At 45.3% G+C, this 21092-nt stretch overlaps 1 protein-coding gene across 3 annotated transcripts in view; it reads right to left on the reverse strand.

Annotated features, from left to right (window-relative positions):
* Positions 1-21092, reverse strand: part of BCAS4 (breast carcinoma amplified sequence 4) — a 77751-nt gene that overhangs the window by 48242 nt on the left and 8417 nt on the right. For 2 of the 3 annotated variants that reach the window (XM_060202685.1, XM_060202674.1), the window contains exon 2: positions 10807-10878. The exons of the other annotated variant lie outside the window; for it this stretch is intronic. In XM_060202685.1, the coding sequence (XP_060058668.1) occupies positions 10807-10878 (72 nt within the window). The remainder of the gene's footprint in view (positions 1-10806; positions 10879-21092) is intronic. 3 annotated transcript variants of the gene reach the window in all.

A 21092-nucleotide genomic window follows, 5' to 3' on the forward strand; every position in this document is an offset into this window, starting at 1 on the left:
GGTCTTAGAAGAAGCAGAATTTAAAAGCATACCAACACACAAGCAAAGTACCGGAGGTTCTAGGACTGGGAGAAATACGGATTTTAAAGAAAATGAGGAAGGTTCTTTGCTGTCTTAGAGTTTAGGAAGGCAATAATAGGGAGTCTGGCGGTAGCACAGTGGCTTAAGCGCACGTGGTGCAAAGCGCAAGGACCAGTGTAAGGATCCCAGTTTGAGCCCCTGGCTCCCCACCTGCAGGGGGCGTTGCTTTACAGGTGGTGAAGCAGGTCTGCAGGTGTCTATCTTTCTCTCTCCCTCTCTGTCTTCCCCGCCTCTCTCCATTTCTCTCTGTCCTATCCAACAATGATGACATCAATAACAATAATAACTATAACAACAATGAAAAAAACAATGGCAACAAAAGGGAAAATAAATATTAAAAAAAGAAGGCAATAATTATTATTATAACCAAGTTATTTAGGAGCTTGGTTTACTTTGAAAATTCTATAATTAAGATTTACTATATTATAAATGACCTCACTGTGATTTTTTTGGTGAATACCAGGCCACCCCATCATCTGGGGCTCTAGTCAGTGAACCCTTGGATTCCTACATAGATATGATGGGCCTAGACCTCTTATAGATCCTTCTCTCCACCATCATTGGTCACCTCCATCAGGAACATCATCATAAGCCCTCTTGTGGGCCTATCCAGGACCTTGCCCTCACTGTAGAGCAGCAATGGTAGGGACTGCCCCACTCTCTGAAGGGAGGCCAGGTCAACCTTCTATGCCACTCGAGGAAGACTGGTTCTAAAATGAGTGCAGCCTAGAACATTCCTAGCTGTGATCATGGACTGCGAGTTCATACTGACAGGGACTCAAAGGTCACACAGGCTCTTGTGCTAAATATGAATATATAATGGGCCCTAGGTCAGATCAATAGGGTTAACACTTAATGGCATTTATACACTTTCCTCATATTTGCCCTAATCCAGCTTTCTAGTCCTATTCTAAATTCTGACACCATCTTCCCAGACAATACTTTTAGTCCACCTATATGTTTGCTACCAGGCTCAGGCAAAAATTACTAAAATCATGGGCCCCATGGAACATACCTAAAATAGACTTCTGGGGCCAGGTGGTGGTATACCTGGTTGAGCACACATGTTACAATGCACAAGGGCCCAGGTTTGAGCCCCCAGTTCCCACCTGCAGGGGGAAAACTTTGCAAGTGGTGAAGCAGGGCTGCAAGTGTCTCTCTGTCTCTCTTCCTCTCTATCACCTCCTTTCTGGCTGTCTCTATCCAATAAATAAATATAGACAATAGACTTCCTGGCTTCTTCCCACCTGAAGACCCCTCATTTCATCTGCTCTATCCCTCCCTTTATTAAACTATTTGTCCTGCTTTATATCTTACTGCCTTTCAGATTGCAGATGCTACTATGATGCCATCATGACTTCCTTGGGCAGAGGACCTCACCAATGTGTCCCAGAACCTTGCCTCTCCAGAGTCCTACCCCACTAGGTAAAGATAGAAACAGGCTGGGGGTATGGATCAACTTGCCAACATCCATGTCCAGCGAAGAAGCAATTACAGAAGCCAGACCTTCCACCTTTTGCACCCCATAAAGAATTCTGGTCCAGGGACCTGGTTAAGTGCACGCATTACAGTGTGTAAGGACCCAGGTTCAAGCCCCTGGTCCCCACCTGCAAGGGGAAAGCTTCACAAGTGGTGAAGCTTTCTCTCTGCCTCTTTCCCTCTCTCTCCCCTCTCAATTTCTGTCTCTGTGCAGTAATATAAATAAATAAACAAAAAAAACAAACAAAAGAATTCTGGTCCATACTCTCAGAGATAAGGAATAGGGAAGCTTCCCATGGAGGGGATGGTATAGGGGATTCTGGTGGTGGGAACTGTATGGAATTGTCCTCCTGTTATCTTACAATCTTGTTAATCATTATTAAATCACTAATGACATTTTTAAAATATTTATTTATTTTCCCTTTTGTTGCCCTTGTTATTTTATTGTTGTAGTTAGTATTGTTGTTGGATAGGACATCGAAAAATGGAGAGAGGAGAGGAAGACAGAGAGGGGGAGAGAAAGACACCTGCAGACCTGCTTCACCTCCTGTGAAGCGACTGCCCTGTAGGTGGGGAGCCGGGGGCTCGAACCCGGATCCTTACGTCAGTCCTTGCACTTTGTGTATGTGCGCTTAACCCGCTGCGCTACCACCTGACTCCCGCCCTTGTTGTTTTTTATTGTTGTTGTAGCTATTATTGTTGTTGTTACTGATGTCGTCATTGTTGGTTAGGATGTCAAGAAATGGAGAGAGGAGAGGGAGAGAGAAAGATAGACACCTGCAGACCTGCTTCACCACCTGTGAAGCGACTCCCCTACAGATAGGGAGCCAGGAGCTTGAACCAAGATCCTTATGCTGGTCCTTGTGCTTCGCGCCACCTGTGCTTAACCTACTGTGTCACCAACCGACCCCAACATTTTTTAAAAAGAAGCCCAGTTTGATGAATCTGTACATGTGTTTGCATCAGTGTGACCAATACCCAGACCCATGTACAGAGAGAACATTCCATCATCCTGTGAGGTTTCTGCCTCTCTGCAATCATGAGCCCCTCCCCAAGCTATCTGCTACCTGGCTTCTATCTTCACAGATTCATGTGGCTTGTTTTTGAATTTCACCTTAAGAGATTCACCCAGAATACAATATGCACTCCAGTGCATGCAGAACTAGAAATTCCCACACTTGCTTCCACTGCTGATGGAGATCTGGGCTGCTTCTTGTTTGGGGTATCCTAAACAAAGCTTCCACGGAAACTGGTTGTATGAGTCTTCGTAGATACTTGCTTTCTCTTGGGTAATTATCTCAGATTAGAATTTCTGGGTGGTAGTGTAAGTATGTATCTGACTTTATAAGTGCTACCGAATTTTTCCAAAGTAGGACACCCTGGTACCTGTCTGACCACAACCAGCAAGAGCTTCAGCAGCTCCCACACTCACTATTGGCCTCTTTCATTGTAGCCCTAACCTGTATATGACATGCACATCCCTGCCTTATTCATCCCTCACAACAACTCTCTGGAGATAAATACCACCGTAGTGGACACAACAAAGTTTATATATATAATTTTTACTTATAAAAAGGAAACACTGATAAAAACCATAGGATAAGAGGGGTACAACTCCACACAGCTCACATCACCAGAATTCCGTATCCCATACCCTCCCCTGATAGCTTTCCTATTCTTTAACCCTCTGGGAGTATGGACCCAGGGTCATTATGGGTTGCAGAAGGTTGAAGGTCTGGCTTCTGTAATTGCTTCCCCACTGAACATGGGCATTGACAGGTTGATCCATACTCCCAGCCTGTCTCTCTCTTCCCCCTGGTGGGAAGGGAGGCTGGACAACATACTTTATCTTCCACCTGAGGAAGATGGGCCCTGAAGTTGGGGTAGCTTGCAATGTTATTACTCATGATCACAGAGTGTGAGCTCAGATCTACAGGGATGCAGAGGTCACATAGGCTCCTAAGCTAATTATGGGCCCCAGATCAGATCAAATCGATGCAGTTTACAGTCAACAACATTTATACACCTTTCTCATATTTGGGAGCTACTCTCTTCCCTGATCCAGCTTTCTGGTCCTTTCTCCAGCCATGCATGACATCATCTCCCCAGACAATAACTTGGGTCCACCTGCATATCAAATGTCAGGCCCAGAAAGAAACAAAACAAAACAAACAAATAAACAAAAAACAACAAAGTTTTAATTTCACATAGAGACGGCCTGGGTTCTGGTCCTGGCACCACATGGGAGTCCCAGGGGAAGTTCCATGAATGTAGGGAGGTGCTGTGGGGCCTCTCTCTCTCTGTCTCTGAGTTGAAGGAATTCTTTACATTCCTCCCTTAAAGAGGCAAAGTCTCTTGTCTCTCCTGGGGTCTAGGTGGGCTATTTGACCCGTGGAATGTAACAGAATCTCACTGTTCACTTCTCTACTCAAGAAAGAACTGGCTGCTTCTCCTTCCTGTGTGCTGAAACCCTTGCCTTGGGAGGCCAGACTGCTGAGCTAGAAGCAAGTCCAAGTGCCCATGTGAGGAGGCCCTTCAAGACCAGACTTCCACACCCCAGCCAGTGCCACATGGCTCAGATGCAACAAGAGATGATCAGAACCATCACTTCCATTTCACAGAGATGAGAAGCAGAGAGAGGTGATGGGCTGTGCCCCAGGCCCCATGGTGCGAAGAATTAGAACTTAGAGCAACCAGCATTATATCTAAGGTCAATGGAGAATGCTGGTTCAGGTCAGTGAATGGCAGTCACAATGCTCCATCAAGGACAGGCAGCAGAGTTGACACATCAGACGGGAAGCTGGGCCCTCATTTCAAATAGCTTGATGGTATCAGGATAAAGTGGCTTCTCTTTGACTGTGCAGCTAAGAATCTAACTTCTCTCTGACCTCGAACTTGATCACTGTTTCCAAGTCAGGAACCTGGCGATCAGTGGTCCTTGGGGTGATCTTATCTTTCCCACTGGACATCCCCATTCATGCTTAAATTAAATTTCTCTTTCTTTTCTTTTTCTTTTTTAAATATTTATTTATTATTGGATAGAGAGAGAAAAAATTGAGAGGGAAGGAGATAGACAGAGATAGAGATATACTTGCAGCCCTGCTTCACCACTCATGAAGCTTTCCCCCTGCAGGTGGGGACCAGGTGCAACACCACTTGTCCCCTCTTTCTTTTCCTTTTAGATGGAGATGGAGAGGAAGAGGCAGAGAGAGTGAAAGACACCACAGCACCAAAGCTTCCTACAATGTGGTAGGGGCCAGGCTTGAACCTGGTGCACATGTGAAAGCAGCGCATTATCCAAGTGAGCCACGCTTAGATTTCAGAGCAGCTCAGAAGAGAACTGTATGGTCTGGAGAGAGAGAGAGAGAGACAGGAAGACAGGCACATAGATGGCAGAAGCTGATCAGATAAGGCACCCATCTTGGCCTATGTGCAGCCCATGTACGAGCTCCAGCACCACATGGCAGGTGCGATGGTATTGCTAGAAGAACTCTCTCTCTCCCCCTCTCTTTAATATATTTTATTTATTTTGAACAGAGACAGAAAAAAGTTGAGAGGGAAGTGGGGGAAGAGAGGAAGAGAGAGACACACCTGTAGCACTGCTTCACCACTTATGAAGCTTCCTCCTGCAGGTAGGGACTGGGGGCTTAAACCTGGGCCTTACACACTGTAATATGTACGCTCAACCAGGTGTGCCACCACCCGGCTCCATCTTTGTCTCTTTCTCTCTCTGGATGAAGCAGCAGGATGGAACTGTGAATTTGCACATACTTCAGGTTCTGGTTCCACAAAGAGGGGAGAGGAAGAGACAGAACAATGTCCCAAGCCAGGCTGAGTCACCTCTCTTTGTGCCTCGGAGCCTGTGGCACCTGGATGCAGGTAGATCAGGTGAGATGAGCATCATCAATTGCTGGATCGAGAGCACTCTGTGACCTAACTAGCATCAGCCCGGAGCATCACGGTGGAGCCCTCAAATGATTCAAAACCCTTTCAGGGACAAAAGCACTATGCGGTAGGCACAACCTATCAACACAAGCACACTGGCTTGCATACCAACAGCTGAAATAGTCTTCACCTCCTTGAGAAGCACTCTCTTTTATCACTTTCTATCCCCCCCCATACTCCCCTACCCACCCGCACCTATCTTTCTTTCAGCACTACCATATTGGGCACATATGATTTTACTGTTCTTGGGTTGATTTTCTCATTCTGGATGAGACACTGGAGCTTCCCCCAGGGCTACAGCACTCCTATGTGGCACTGGGACTTGAACCTGGGACTCAAGCATGGTAAGATATGTGTCCTGTTGGGTGAGCTAGTTTATGACCCTTCTCATTCCTTAAAATACGGCAACCTCTCAACCTGGTCTCATTTCCCCTCTTTTGAAAGGACCAACAACATTTTTATCCACCTCAAAAAAAACATACATTTATAACAATGTGACTGGTACACATTGGGAGGCTCTCGTTAAGAGATGGAGAGATAGGACAAAGTGGGGAACACAACTGCTTCCACATGGGTGGCTACTGTGTAGATCTGGCTGATATTTGCCAGCACCCAAGGGAACTAGATCTTTCCTTTCCCAAGAAAAGCAAGAAACCCAGGTTGGTTTTCCATAGGACATCTTTAAATGTCAGCAGGTAATTCCTCTCCACTGCCTCCCCAGAAACATCCATTGCAGGCAGGACTGGTTCCATGGGGCATCAGTCTGAGATCTCTGTATTAAGAGTGTTTCTCCTGTTGCCAGAGTTAGGGCTAGGGCTTAGTAGCTGCATAACCCCACTGCTCCCAGTAGCCATATTTTTCTTCTTATCCTTTACCTTTCTGTTCTCTTTCTCCTTCTCCTGCTCCTCATTTTCTCTCTCTCTCTCTCTTCTTTCTTTTAGATAGAGACAGGGAGGCAGAAAGTGAAAGAGACCAAAGCACCGAAGCTTCCTTCAATGTGGTAGATGCTGGACTCAAACCTGGGTCACACACGGTAAAACAATATCCTGTATGAGTGAACTATTTTTCTGGCCCTCTTTCTGTTTTTGATGGAGAATAAGAGACAGAGGGAGCTGGGTGGTGGTGTACCCAGTTAAGTGCACATATTACTAAACACGAAGACCCATGCAAGCATCTGAGTTCAAGCCCCTGGCTCCTCACCTTCAGGTGAGACACTTCACAAGTAGCAAAGCAGGTCTGCAGGTCTCTCCCTCTCTATCTACCCTTCCCTCTCAATTTATCTCTGTCCTATCCAATAAAAAAACGGAAGAAAATGGTCACCAGGAGTAGCGATGTATCGTACTGGCACCGAGCCCCAACGATAACTCTAGAGGGGAAAAGAGAGAAAGAATGAGAGATAGAGAAGAGGAAGAAAGAAAGAAAGGAAGGAAGAGAGAGACAGAGAGGAGGAGAAAAACCTGCAGCGCTTCTGTGCTATTCATGGTGTTTCTTTTCCTGAATGTGAGGATCAGGGGCTTGAACCCAGGTCCTTACAAATTGTAGCATGTGTTCTCTACCAGGAGTGTCACCACCCAGTTCCTATTAGAGAGACAGAGAAAGACAGAATCAGATCATCACTCTGGCATATGAAGGACTGATGACTGAACTCAGAACCTCATGCATGTAAGTCGGGTACTCTCTCCACTGTACAGCCTCTGGTCTATTGTATTAACATCTTTGCATAGGACCCGGAGGTAGTATAATGGTTATGCAAAAAAGAGTCTCAGGCCTGGGAGTCAGTGGCGCAGCAGGTTAAGCACACGTGGCACAAAGCACAAGGACCAGCGGAAGGATCCCGGTTTGAGCCCCCGGCTCCCCACCTGCAGGGGAGTCACTTCACAGGTGGTGAAGCAGGTCTGTAGGTGTCTATCTTTCTCTCCCCGTCTTGGTCTTCCCCTCCTCTCTCCATTTCTCTCTGTTCTATCCAACAACAATGGCATCAATAACAAAAATATTAATAACCATAACAATGTTAAAACAACAAGGGCAACAAAAGGGAAAATAAATAAATATTTTTAAAAAGTCTCAGGCCTGAGACTTCCATACCACCATCAACCAGAGCTGGGTAGTGCTCCGTTAAAAAATAAATAGCAGGGGCTGGGCAGTGGCACATCTGGTTATGCACACATTACCATGTACAAGGGCTCAGGTTCAAGGCCCAGTTCCCCACCTGCCGGAGGGAAGCGTCATGAGCGGTGAAGCAAGGACTTCAGGTGTCTTTCTGCCTCTCTCCCTCTCCTCTCAACTTCTCTCTGTTCTAGCAAATAAATAAAGAATAAATAAATAAATAAGGACAAGGGAGACAGCATAATGGGTACGCAGAAGACTCACATACTTGAAGCTTGAGGCCCCAAATTCAATCCTTAGCACCACCTTATATAAGCCAGAGGCTCTGGTCTCTTTGTATTTTTCTCATTAAATAAGGAAATAAATAATAGATCTACTAAATAAATAAACAAGTAGCTAAATAAAACATCTGTATAAATGCCTCTCTAGGCTTCGTGTTTGGAGAGGATCTCCTTGACACTGTCTGCAATCCTAGGCCTCTGCATAATACCAGCAGACTTCACACCACAGTTCTGAGTCCCTTCCCTCATATTTAAACTGACTTCTGCCCCAAACTCTCCTCTTTGACATGGTGGGCTGGGATTTGAGAACAAAATGTCCCTGGATCCCTGGTCCATGGTGTCTCCCAAATCCCTCTCTTCTAGCTATGAACTCATAGGGTCCACACTGTGCCCAGCCACATACCCACATGCTGGGCTTTCTGACTGGATGACCACCATTCCCAGTGTTTAAGACCTTCCTGTTTTGGTTCTTCAGGTCCCAAATTAATTCCCACCTGTCCTGATTTCTTAGGCAGAAATTTTAAGTCTTCTGGGTTCATTTTTTTCCCATTTTGTCTTTGAATGCAAATCAAACCTCAGGATTATGGGCCCAGTCCCCTCTCGACCTGCTTTCCCTTTTCAATGCCTCTGCAGCCTCTTACTGGACCTCAAGCACGTGACAGCATTTTGTGACAACATTTCAGCCCAGGGTGATGGTGACCAGAATATGAACCAGGACCCCAGAGCAAATTTGGGGTGGGGGTGGGGATGAGGGAGGGGAAGCCAAAATAAAGCTTACTTTCTTTGTATCCTCAAGCACATCATGGGACCCAGTTAAAGAAGGTGCCCAGAGTTTAGTGAACAAAGGACAATTGGAACTGGTAAGGTAGCTTACTTGGATAGTATGTTGTTTTGCCATGCCATGACCCAGGTTTGAGGCCAGCTTAAGGAAGTTTTGGTGGGTGTTGTGGTCTCTCTCTCCTTCTATCTAAAAGAAGGAAGGAACGAGAGAAAGAAAGGGAAGAAGGGAAAGAGGAAGAATGTGGATATTTAAATGTCTGTCCAGCTCCTACCTAAACCCACATCTGAACTGAAAGCCACTCTTCCATATCCTGCTGGGAACATTTTGTCTGTTTTTGTCTGTGTCCCCAGCAGCTGGCATAAACTAGGTACTCAATGCCAGGTGAGTGTACTAGGATGACATAGTGCCCTTAGTCATGGGCTGCTTTGAAGAGAAATGAACTGAGGTGGGAAACACTTTGTACGATGCCGACAACAAAGCGGGGGTTTACCAAATACCTGAGCTGATGCTGCTGTTCTTCCCTTCAAATACCTCAACTCAGGAGGAGCACAAACCAACACTGATGGGCAGGCTCCCCTTGGGCTAGGAAGAGCCAGTGCCTGGTCACAGTATGAAGCTCAAGTCTTTCGATCTCTAAGATGAAGCATAAGGCCTGGGTTGCTGGTTTCCCTTTAAAAATCTTGGGGAAAGTATAAACTTACCCAATATTTGGGAGCTACTCTCTTCCCTGGTCCAGTTTTCTAGTCCTTTTTCCAACTATGACACCATCTCCTCAGATAATAACCTGGGTTCATCAGCATATTAGCTGTCAGTCTCAGGCAAAAAAACTAGTGAAGTCATGGGCCCCTTGGAATATACCTAAAACAGACCTACTAGCTTTTTCCAAAACGGAGACTCCAAATCTTCATCTGCAATATTCTTGCCTTTAGGTTCATGATTACTCAACAATTTGTTCTGCTTTATATCTTAACTCTTTTTCAGTCACCAAGTTCCAGATGATACCATGATGCCAACCAGACTTCCCTGGGCAGACAACCCCACCAATGTGTCCTGATGCCCCACCTCCCCAGAGCCCTGCCCCACTAGGGAAAGAGAGGGACAGGCTGGGAATACGGATCGACGTGCCAATGCCCACGTTCAATGGGGAAGCAATTACAGAAGCCAGACCTTTCACCTTTTGCACCCCATAATAATCCTGGGTCCATATCCCAGAGGGGTAAAGAATAGGAAAGCTATCAACAGAGGGGATTGGATATGGAGTTCTGGGGGTGGAAATTGTGTGGAAATGTACCCCTCTTAGTACCCTTCTTAGCCTACAGTCTTGTCAATATTTCCATTTTATAAATAAAAATTAAAAAAAAAAAAGCTTGCAGACTTTCAGAAAATTCTATCATTGTCTCCTGGGATCCTGCACCTGCCTGACAACAATTCTGGGAACATGAGGACCTAGAAGAGATTGCTAGAGAATTTGGAGTGTAGACTTTGTCTGTTGGGCCTAAGGCACTGCTTCCATTTTCTTTTTTACTTAGTCAAGAAGAGGGCTTGATCCTACAAATCAGGAAAGACATATGCAAAAGCAGAGAAAGTATAAGAATTGGGGGAGAAACTCAACGCCCGACTGTGTCAAGGGCTACAATCTGGACAAGCGGCTCCTTCTAGGCCTCATAGGCCTGAAGCCATTTCCGGACTGTCTCCATGTTTGCCTGGTGAACTGCATAGAGCAGAGCAAAGTTAAATATAGTCTCAGCATCCCCGCCGACCAGCTCCCTGTATCAGTGCCCGAGAGTGCCACCTGGTGGCCCACTTCTGGCTCCTCTGTGGAATAAAATCTATGGGGGTGGGGAGGGCATTATCAAGATGGCCGTCACAGGAAGCCTTGGTGTTAAGAGAAAATGGGGGAGGGGAGGAAGAAAAGGGATAGAGAGAGACACACACACAGAGAAGGAGGGAGAGGGAGGGGGAGAGGGAGAGAGAGACTGTGTGTGTATGAGAGGGAATGCATGTGTGATTTTTCTCTCACCATTGGCCACTGCCCCATTCCTTCTGATTGCTAAATCACCACCAAAATGGCTGCCCCAGAAAACTCCAGGTAAAGCCCAGTCCTAAATCTGTGACTCCCAAGCAGATACTCACCATGTCAGTTAGGCTGCAAAACTCTTCCAGCCTAAGGAGCATTCCCTCAATGGTCTCCTCCACCTCTTTTGCCTGAAAAGAGACAATATCCTGGAGATTAGCAAGTGGTTTCCAGGGAGACAAACACCCTTTTTTTTTTTTTTAGCAAACTAAATCTAGGATTATGTGGCTGGTTCCCTCTAGACCTCCTTTCATTTTTCAAAACCTATCATAGTCATTAGAAATAGTGATAAGCTGGGGGGCAGTGCAGGACCTGGGACATGATGGCAGAGGAGGACCTAATGGGGGTTGAATTGTTAACTGGGAAACGTTAAAAATGTACAAACTATTGTGTTTTGCTGTCAACTGTAAACTATTTTTTGTTTTTGTTTTTCCTCCTGTGTTATTGCTGGAGTTCAGTGGCTGTACTACGAATCCACTGCTCCTGGAGGCCATTTTTCCCATTGTGTTGCCCTTGTTGTTGTTGTTATTGTTGCCATTGCTGTTGTTGTTGGATAGGACAGAGAGAAATTGAGAGAGGAGGAGAAGACAGAGAGAGGGAAAGGTAGACACCTGCAGACCTGCTTCACCACTTGTGAAACAACCCCCTGCAGGTGGGGAGCTGGAGCTGGAACTGGGATCCTTACATTGGTCCTTCGCTTTGCACCATATGCTTTTAACCCACTGTGCTACCTCCTGGCCCCCAACTGTAAGCCATTATCCCCTAATAAAGAAAGAAAGGAAAAGAAAAGAAAAGGAAAGGAAAGAAAAAGACAAGAGGAGAGGAGAGGAGAGGAGAGGAGAGGAGAGGAGAGGAGAGGAGAGGAGAGGAGAAGAGAAGAGAAGGGAAGAGGAGAAGAGAAGAGAAGAGAAGAGAAAAAGAGAAATAGTGATAAGCTGACAGCAACCCTGTTGACTGCGGACAGAGAACTGGTCCTCTGAAAGCCTCCATGAGCCAACCACTCCATGCAGCTTTCAGACAAGACAAGATAAATATATATATAACAGGAGACAACAAGGCTACCCTCAGCATACCCACTGTTCAGATGAGGAAACCGAGACTCAGAGAGTGAGGGAAACTGTTCAAAGTCACACAGCTTGTAAATGGTAGAGCCAAAAGTCTCATATAGGCTTGAGGGCACCTAATGCTTGTTTTTTTGTTTTTAATTTTTTTAATTTCATGAGTGATCAGTAGATAGACAGATATAAAATAGCATTACTCTGGAATTCTGGCATATGCAATGTTGGGAATCAAACTCAGGATCTCATGCTTGTATGTCCAACACTTTATCCAATGAGCCACCTTCCAGGCCACTCAGAGCTTGTTTTTACTGCACTGCAAAATGTTTCTTGGGAAAAACACAAAAGGCAAAGAGAGCTGCATAGGATATAGAATACAAAGCTATCCACAAAGATATGTGGTGGAACAGTGCTGCAGGTGTCTCCTTTCCCTACCGCCCCTTCACTCTCAACTTCTCTGTCTCTATCCAAAATAAATAAGATGTCAAAAAAAAAAGTGGGAGTCGGGCTGTAGCGCAGTGGGTTAAGCGCAGGTGGCACAAAGCACCGGCATAAGGATCCCGGTTCAAACCCCGGCTCCCCACCTGCAGGGAAGTCTCTTCACAGGTGGTGAAGCAGGTCTGCAGGTGTCTATCTTTCTCTCCTCTCTGTCTTCCCCTCCTCTCTCCATTTCTCTCTGTCCTATCCAACAACGACGACAACAACAATAATAACTACAACAATAAAAAAAAAAAACAAGGGCAACAAAAGGGAATAAATAAATAAAATATTAAAAAAAAAAGTTTCCAGGGCCAGAGAGTGGTACGAATGAGGGACAAGGGTCTGGGGTTGGCAGATCCTCTTTCTTTTTTTTTTTGCCTTCAGGGTTATTGCTGGGGCTTGGTGCCGGCACTATGAACCCACTGCTCCTGATGGCCATGTTTTTCATTTTATTGGATAGGACAGAGAGAAATTGAGAGGGGAGGGGATGATAGAGGGGGGAGAGAAAGACACCTGCAGATCTACTTTACCGTTTGTGATGTGGCCCTGCGGCAGGTGGTAAGCTGGAGGCTTGAACTAGGATCCTTGTGCCAGTCCTTGTGTTTTGTACTATGTGCACTTAACCTGCTGTGCTACCACCAAGCTCCTTCCTTTCTTTCTCTCTTTCTTTCTTTCTTCCTTTCTTTCCTTCTTTCTTTCTCTTTCTTCCTTCCTTCCTTCCCTTCTTTCTTCCTTCCTTTCCTTTTTTCTTTCTCTCCTTTCTTCCTTATTTTTTAATGTTTTATTTATTTATTAGCTAGACACAGAGGGACATCAAAAGGAAAGATAAAGATAACGAGAGAAGAAGAGAGAGACCTGAAGTATTGCTTCACTACCTGCAATGCTTCCCCCCTGCAGGTGAAGACCAGGGGCTTGAACTCAGGTCCTTGCACATGGTAACTTGTGTGCTCTCCTGGGTGCACCACCACCTGGCACATAGTACTTCCATTTTTCAAAAGCAGTCAGAAACTTTAATTTTATGGGAAGTGTTCCAACATTTAAATATGGCACTAATTAAAAAAAGATCTTTTAGATGTTCCTTGGGCCAAGTAAAACATAATCAGAAAAGGGTCTACCAAAATAGACCATGAATTAACCACTTGTATAAAAGTTAATTTAAGGAGTTGGGCAGTGGTGCATCTGGTAGAGTGTATGTGTTACAATGCCAAGGACCCAGGTTCAAGCCCCTGCCCCAACTATGGGGGGGATGCTTCACAAGCACTCAAGCAGTGGTTCAAGTGTCTCTATTTCTCCCTCTATGCCCTTATTGTTTTCTCTCTGTCTCTGTCAAATAAATAAATAAATATAACACTATTTAAAAGTTAATTCAAGGGCAGAGGAGATACCATAATGGTTACGTAATGACTTTCACAGCTGACACTCAAAAGCCCCAGGTTCAAGCCCTAGCACCACCATAATCCAGGTAAAAATAAATTAATTAAAATCTCCTGTACACACACATTTGCTATTTTCACCTCTCTTTCTCTCTCTCTCTCTCTCTCTCTCTCTCTGTGTATGTATTTGTGTATGTGTGTTTTTCCTTTTCAGTTACCAGGCATCTAGGAAGAGTGTTCATGTACAGCAAAAACCAGTCTGACTCACCAAGCCAAGATGGCTTTGCTCCAGGCAGGTATTACTGGACATTTCTGGGCAGGCCTGGTGCACCCCTGCCCCAATATGCACACCTTAAGGCTCTCCTACCACCCATCTGGCATCACAGAAATGTCTCTGCTGGCTGGAGCCTGTGGTTGCAGTGTGAGCCCTGGCCAAAACAACAATATAAACGACTGTGCAAATGAAAAAAAAAAAATTCCGGCTGGAATATAAATAGTACCAAGTTGCAATTTTAAATTCTGGAACCTTCATCTCACAGCTGGGGCTATTTCTGTGTCTCCACGGGGGAGGCTTGACAGGAGAAGGGACCACAGAGGAGGAAGGAGCAGGAGCATGTAGGAAGCTCCCCTCCACCCAGCCACCCCCCCCCAAAAAAAAAAAACAACAAGTAAAAGGTAAAATGTTCTTAATGTATGAAGGAAGAAAGGAGGAAGTGAGAGGCCCTGAGGTCGGAGAAGGGCAGGTTGTGGGCTGCTGCTGAACTAGAGGAAAGAGACAGGAGACAGGTGTGACAGGGTGACGAAGACTCCCTTGGCACAGCTGTAGGCACAGCTGTAGGCTGAGTCAGACCCCAGTCTAAACATCCTTAGGACAGTCATGTCTGTGAGGGGGACATGAGTGTTCATGCCCGGCTGGGTAGGCTGCCTTCTTCCCAACACGTTGAAGCAGTTCTCCATCTAGCTTAGCATGCCCAGAAAGGGCACTGGTGGTCTGGGGTTCAAATCTCATCTCTTCTTTTACCAGCTGTGACCTTAACCCAATGGCTTTGTTTCTGGACCTATGACAAGCACTGCCCAACCATCTGTCAGGGTCATTAGGATTAACCAGACATTATAAATGTAGCTGAGTCATGGGACAGAGTTCTGGCATTAGCAGGTGCATTATAAAGAGTTGCTTTGGGAGTTGGGCGGTAGCACAGCGGGTTAAGTGCAGACAGTGCAAAGCAAAAGGACCGGTATAAGGATCCCGGTTCAAGCCCCCGGCTCCCCACCTGCAGGGGAGTCCCTTCACAGACGGTGAAGCAGGTCTGCAGGTGTCTGTCTTTCTCTTTCCCTCTGTCTTTCTCTCCTCTCTCTATTTCTCTCCGCCCTATCCAACAATGACATCGATAACAACTACAATAATAACTATAACAACAATGAAAAACAACAAGGGCAACAAAAGGGAAAATAAATAAATAAATATAAAGAAATAAAGAGTTGCTTTATGTATCTCTCTCACTGAATAATCCAAAAAAAAAAAAAAAAAAAGGTAACTCACTACATATATGTCCTTTGATTTTTATAAGAATTCTATATGGTAGGTGCAAATGATCTCTCTTTCTCCCCAGAGTACTGCTCAGCTCTGGTTTACGGTGGTACTGGGAGTTGAGCTGGGGAGCCCAGAGCCTTGGGCATGAAAGTCTTTTGCATAACTATTATGCAATCTCCCCACCCAATTTCCCTCTTCTAATAAAATGGGAAACAAAGGACCAGAGAACTTAAGTCATTCACTGAAGATCACACAGTGAATAAACACAGAAACCAGAACGTGGCCCCAGTCCCTATGATGTCAGAACTAAGTATATAACCATCAAGCTGTTCTTTGGGGAGGGAGGACTGTGTGTCCCTTTTTAAATAAATATTTATTTCTCAATGAGAGAGAAAAGGTGAGAGAAAGAGAATCAGATCATCACTCTGGCATATGCAATGCTAGGGATCAAACTTGGAAGTTCTTGCTTGAGAAGCCAATGCACTGTACCACATCCTGGGCCTCAGATGTACCCCTATATCACTGTCTGCCAGCATGGTCTCCCCCACACAGAGGGTGACACCCCAAGGAGGAGACACTGAAGAAAGTATGTGCTGACTGACTGATTCACTAAGGGAGGACTGAGCCCCAAGCATTCTTAGCAGAGGATTAGTCATCCCACCAATCCCACAAATCCCTCACAGGACAATTTCCTCTCCAGATAATCTCCTAAATGAACTCCAAAATGAGAGCCTTGCACGCTGCAGCCCATATGCCTTTTTAAAAAATATTTATTTTCCCTTTTTGTTGCCCTTATTTTTTTATTGTTGCTGTAGTTATTGTTGTTGTTATTGATGTCGTTGTTGTTAGATAGGACAGAGAGTAATGGAGGGAGGAGGGGAAGACAGAGTCGCTGCGCTACCGCCCCACTCCCTCATAGGCCTTTTTAACCATCTCAGAAGCAATGCAGAGGCCCTTTGCCACTTCCCAGGCATAAGCAGTTCCACTTCAAGGGGAAAGAAGCAAAAGGATCACTTGAGGGGGTCGGGTGGTAGTGCAGTGGGTTAAGGGCACATGGCACAAAGCACAAGGACTGGCAAAGGGATCCTAGTTCAAGCCTCTGGCTCCCCACCTGCAGGGGGGTCACTTCACAAGCGGTGAAGCAGGTCTGCAGGTGTCTATCTTTCTCTCCCCCTCTGTCTTCCCCTCCTCTCTTGATTTCTCTCTGTCCTATTTAACAATAACAATAGCAATGACAACAACAAGGGCAACAAAATGGGAAAAATAGCCTCTAGGAGCAGTGGATTCTATAGTGCAGGCACCAAACTCCAGCAATAACCCTGGAGGCAAAAACAAACAAACAAACAAAAAACTCAAGTGACATTCAGGGTATGACAGGAGTGGGGGGGGGGCATTTTCTTACACACCTAAGCTTTGCCATTCCCCTCTTGCAAAGTGCCAACCCCAGCTTCCCAGATGGGCACACAACACACGTATTCTATTATTTATTTACAATTCATTATTATTGTTGTTGTTGCTATTATTATTATTATTATCAGAGCACTGCTCAGCTCTGGCTTATGGTGGTGCTAGGGCTTGAACCTAAGATCTAAAAGTCTCAGGCATGAATTTTTTTTAAAGTATTTTATTTATTCATGATAGGAATAAAATAAAAATAAAAAGATAGGAAGAGAGAAAGAACCAGACATCACTCTGATACATGTGCTACCAGGGATTGAACTCAGGGCCTCATGCTTGAGAGTCAGTGCTTTATCCACTCTGCCACCTCCTGGACCACATCATGAATCTTTTGCATAACCATTATTCTGTCTCCCCAACCCTCTCAACCTAGTCCTCTGAGCCATCCTGTAGAGATAAAGTCCACATGGTCCAGGAGGTGGCACAGCCATTACAGTGCTAAACTTAAAAGCATAAAATCCTGGGTTTGATCCCTGGCATCACATGTGCCAGAGTGATGTTCTGGTTCTCTCCTGTTTGTGTCAATAAACTTCTGTTTGTCGATTTATTTTTTAGAGTTAACAAGGGATTCTCTGAACAGCCTTGGGCTGGAATTACAGACCAGGAAGAATCTCTGTTTGAGGGAACAAGGGCCTTCCTTCCATCCCTGAGCAGGACAAACAAATATCCTGGCCCCAGAGGGACCTTTAACCTGAAAGTTTGCAAGTCCAGAAAAAGCTAACTGCTACCATCCTCACCCCTGACCCTGACTTCTAAGAAGGTCATTTGGCAACAATGACTGACATTTAAAATTCACACCCCTTTAGAGGCTAGAGAGACAGCTCAACCTGCGTGTCCCTTTTTCTGACGGAGACAGAGAAAGGTAGAGACACCACAGCACCAGAGCTTCCCTTGAGGTTCGTGGCACTCCTAATCTGGGGTGCCTGTGGTATCTCTCCATCTGAAAAAGCTGGCCTGGAGTGGTGAAACCACAGATGAGTGATGGCTCAGCAATGCAAATAATAATTAAAAGTAAATTAATAAAACAAAAGGTACACAGCGGGGCCAGGTGGTAGCGCACCAGGTTAAGCACACATAGCGCGAAGCACAAGGATCCCTGTTCGAGCACCCGGCTCCCCACCTGCAGTGAGGTCACTTCACAATCGGTGAAGCCGGTCTTCAGGTGTCTATCTTTCTCTCCCCCTCTCTGTCTTCCCTTCCTCTCTCCATTTCTCTCTGTCCTATCCAACAATAATAGCAACAAAAATAACAACAACAACAATGGAAAAAAAATGGCCTCTAGGAGCAGTAGATTCATCATGCAGACCCCAAGGCCCAGCAATAAGCCTGGAGGTAAAAAAAAAAAAAGGTACACAGCTTTGGACCCAGATATTCCCCCACTAGGTAGCTGTCCAAGAGACATTTTTGCAAACACAGATAAATGCAATATGAGATGATGGGACACAGGCTGCGCTGGCCATTGCACAGGCTTTGTTATCCTAAGAGGTGCCATGAAACCTGCCTCCCTGGCCCGAGGAGTGGCTACCTACATTACAATCCAGACAGAGGTGGACATTCTCTTCAGCAGCTGAGGACAACGAGCAAGTGCTCTTGGCACACTCAGGACAGGATCTCCAAGACACCCTCAGTGAAAGCAGCCTGATGTGGATGAGAGTGCCATGGGTAGGAGTGGAGTAGTCCTTGCCCTGTGAACCTGGAGGGAGGCTCTAGAACTGAGCATCAGGGTGCTGGGGAAGGGTGCAAAAGGCCACACCCATCATCCTCTTGTCACAGAGGCCTACAGAGTTCTTTCTTTCTTTTGGCAGAGAGAAAGTGAAAGAGAGCGCACCACTGAAGCTTCCTTCCTGTCAGGATTGAACTTTGGTATAGAGATTTACCAGCAGTGCTGCAGGTGTCTCTCTTTACCTCTTCTTTCCCTCTCAATTTCTGTCTCTGTCCAAAAATGAATAAAATAAAAATTAAAAAGCATGCTTTAAAAATTAAAGCTCTCATGATGACAAAAAAAAAAAATTGATATCTTCAGTACACGTGAAGGGCTGGACTCGCCCTCTTGCAAACGGTGGACTGAATTATTAGGATGTACTGCTACCTCCACCCAAACACTGACAGAGAGCTCTAAGGACAAGTGGTCGCTCCTGCTTCTCCTCTCCAGTGCCCACTGCTGTCTGCTCCTGGCACCTGTCACTAGACCTCTGCAAATGGAGAAATGAGTCACCACAACTAATGCTCTCAGGCCACTTCCTGTGCATCAGGCCCCACACCAATAGTTTCCGGTGGATTATCTTCACTATACTCTCATGAGATGAGAGGACACTATGCGGAGAGACATCAGACCTGGGGCTGAGAGCTAAACCCCACCCTTTGGGTCCAAAGTCCCTTGTCTCCCACCACTCAGCCCCACCTGACCAGGGGCAGGAAGGCTGGGGAAGAGTCCATAGACCCTCTGAACAGTATGTCATCATTAGTGGTCCTTAGAAATGCAACTTTGAGGGTCAGGCGGTGGTACACCTGGTTGAGTGACATGTTACCATGCACAAGGACCCGGGATCAAGCCCCTGGTTCCCACCTGCAAGGGGGAAACATCATAGGTGATAAAGTAGTGCTGTAGGTGTCTCTTTCCCTTTTTTTTTTTTTGTATATGCTTACTTACTTATTTACTGGATAGAGGCAGAGAGAAATCAAGAGGGAAGGTGTTGATAGAGAAGGGGAGAGAAAGAGAGACCTGAAGCACTGCTTTACCACTTGTGAAGCTTCCCTCCTGAATATGGTGACTGGGGACTTGAACTCTGGTCCTTGTGTACTGTAACATGTGTACTGAACCAGGTGCACCACCTAGACCCCTCCCTCCCGCTTTATCTCCCCTTATCCCCTTGATTTCTCTCTCAGTCTCAATCAAATACAATATAAATAAAATATTTTTTTAAATGAAAAGAAATTTGGGGCTGGGGAGACAGCATAATGGTTATACAAAAAGACTTTAAGGCCTGAGGCACCAAAGGTCCCAGGTTTAGTCCCCAGCACCACTATAAGTCAGAGCTGAGCAGTGCTCTGGTGAAAAACAAGAAAGAAGGAAAGAAAGAAAGAAAGAAAGAAAGAAAGAAAGAAAGAAAGAAAGAAAGAGAAAGAGAGGGAGGAAGGAAGGAAGGAGGAAAGCAGGGAAGGAAGGGAGGGAAAGAAATTCAACTGAGCAAAACTATGGAGAATAAAAACAGTTTTAACAAAGGCTAATTGATATCAGCAAAAGAGAAGTTCCTACATCACATGTCATCAAAACCAAGTCAAACTTCTAAAGACCGCATAACACTGCCAGTAATTTCTTGTCATTCATTCACAACCAATCTGTTGATTCCAGTTCAAAGTCATGGGTGACTGGAGCCTGTCTTTGCAGCCCATTCCTGCAAGACCTGCCTTCCACCACCTTGGTTCCCAGGCAGGCTGCCCTCCCATCACTCATACATCCATTCTTTTTTTTTTTTTTTTTTTTTTTAACCCAAGCACTGCTCAGCTCTGGCTTATGGTGGTGGTATGGGGAATTGAATCTGGGACTGTGGAGCCTCAGGCATGAGAGTCTGTTTGCATAACCATTATGCTATCTACATCCACCCCTCTTTTTTTTTATTCCTTTTTTTTTTTACTTTAAATTTATTTTATTTTATTATTATTATTTTTTTTTACCAGAGCACTGCTCAGCTCTGGCTTATTGTGGTGTGGGGATTGAACCTGGGACTTTGGAGCCTCAGGTATGAGAGTCTCTTTGCATAACCATTGTGCTATCTACCCCCGCCCTTTTAAATTTCTTTATTGGGGGATTAATGGTTTATAGTTGACAATAAAATACAATAGTTTGAACATGCATAACATTTCCCAGTTTTTCACATAATATTCCAACCTCCTCTGCCATCATGTTCCAGGACCTGAACCCTACCCCCCACCCCAGAGTCTTTTACTGTGGTGCAATACACCAACTCCAGACCAAGTTCTGCCCAGTGTTTTCCCTTCTGATCTTGTTTTCAACTTCTGTCTACGAGTAAGATCATCCCATATTCATCCTTCTCTTTTTGACTTATCTCACTTAACATGATTCCTTCAAGCTCCGTCCTAGATGAGGTGAAGAAGGTGAATTCACCATTTTTAATAGCTGAGTAGTATTCCATTGTGTACATATACCACAATTTGCTCAGCCACTCATCTGTTGTTGGACACCTGGGTTGCTTTCAGGTTTTGGCTATTACAAATTGTGCTGGGGGGCCAGGGAGTGGTGCAACTGGCTGAGTGCACATGTAACAATGTGCAAGAACCCAGGTTCCAGGATCTATTCCTCACCTGCAGGGGGAAAGCTTCACAACTGGTGAAGCAGGGCTGCAGGTGTCTCTCTGCAATAAACAAATAAAGATAATTAAAAAATTTAAAAAAACCAAATTATGTTGCTATGAACATATGCATAC

The sequence above is a fragment of the Erinaceus europaeus genome, chromosome 1 (genome assembly GCF_950295315.1).
Source record: "Erinaceus europaeus chromosome 1, mEriEur2.1, whole genome shotgun sequence".
In the NCBI taxonomy this organism is placed as follows: domain Eukaryota; kingdom Metazoa; phylum Chordata; class Mammalia; order Eulipotyphla; family Erinaceidae; genus Erinaceus; species Erinaceus europaeus.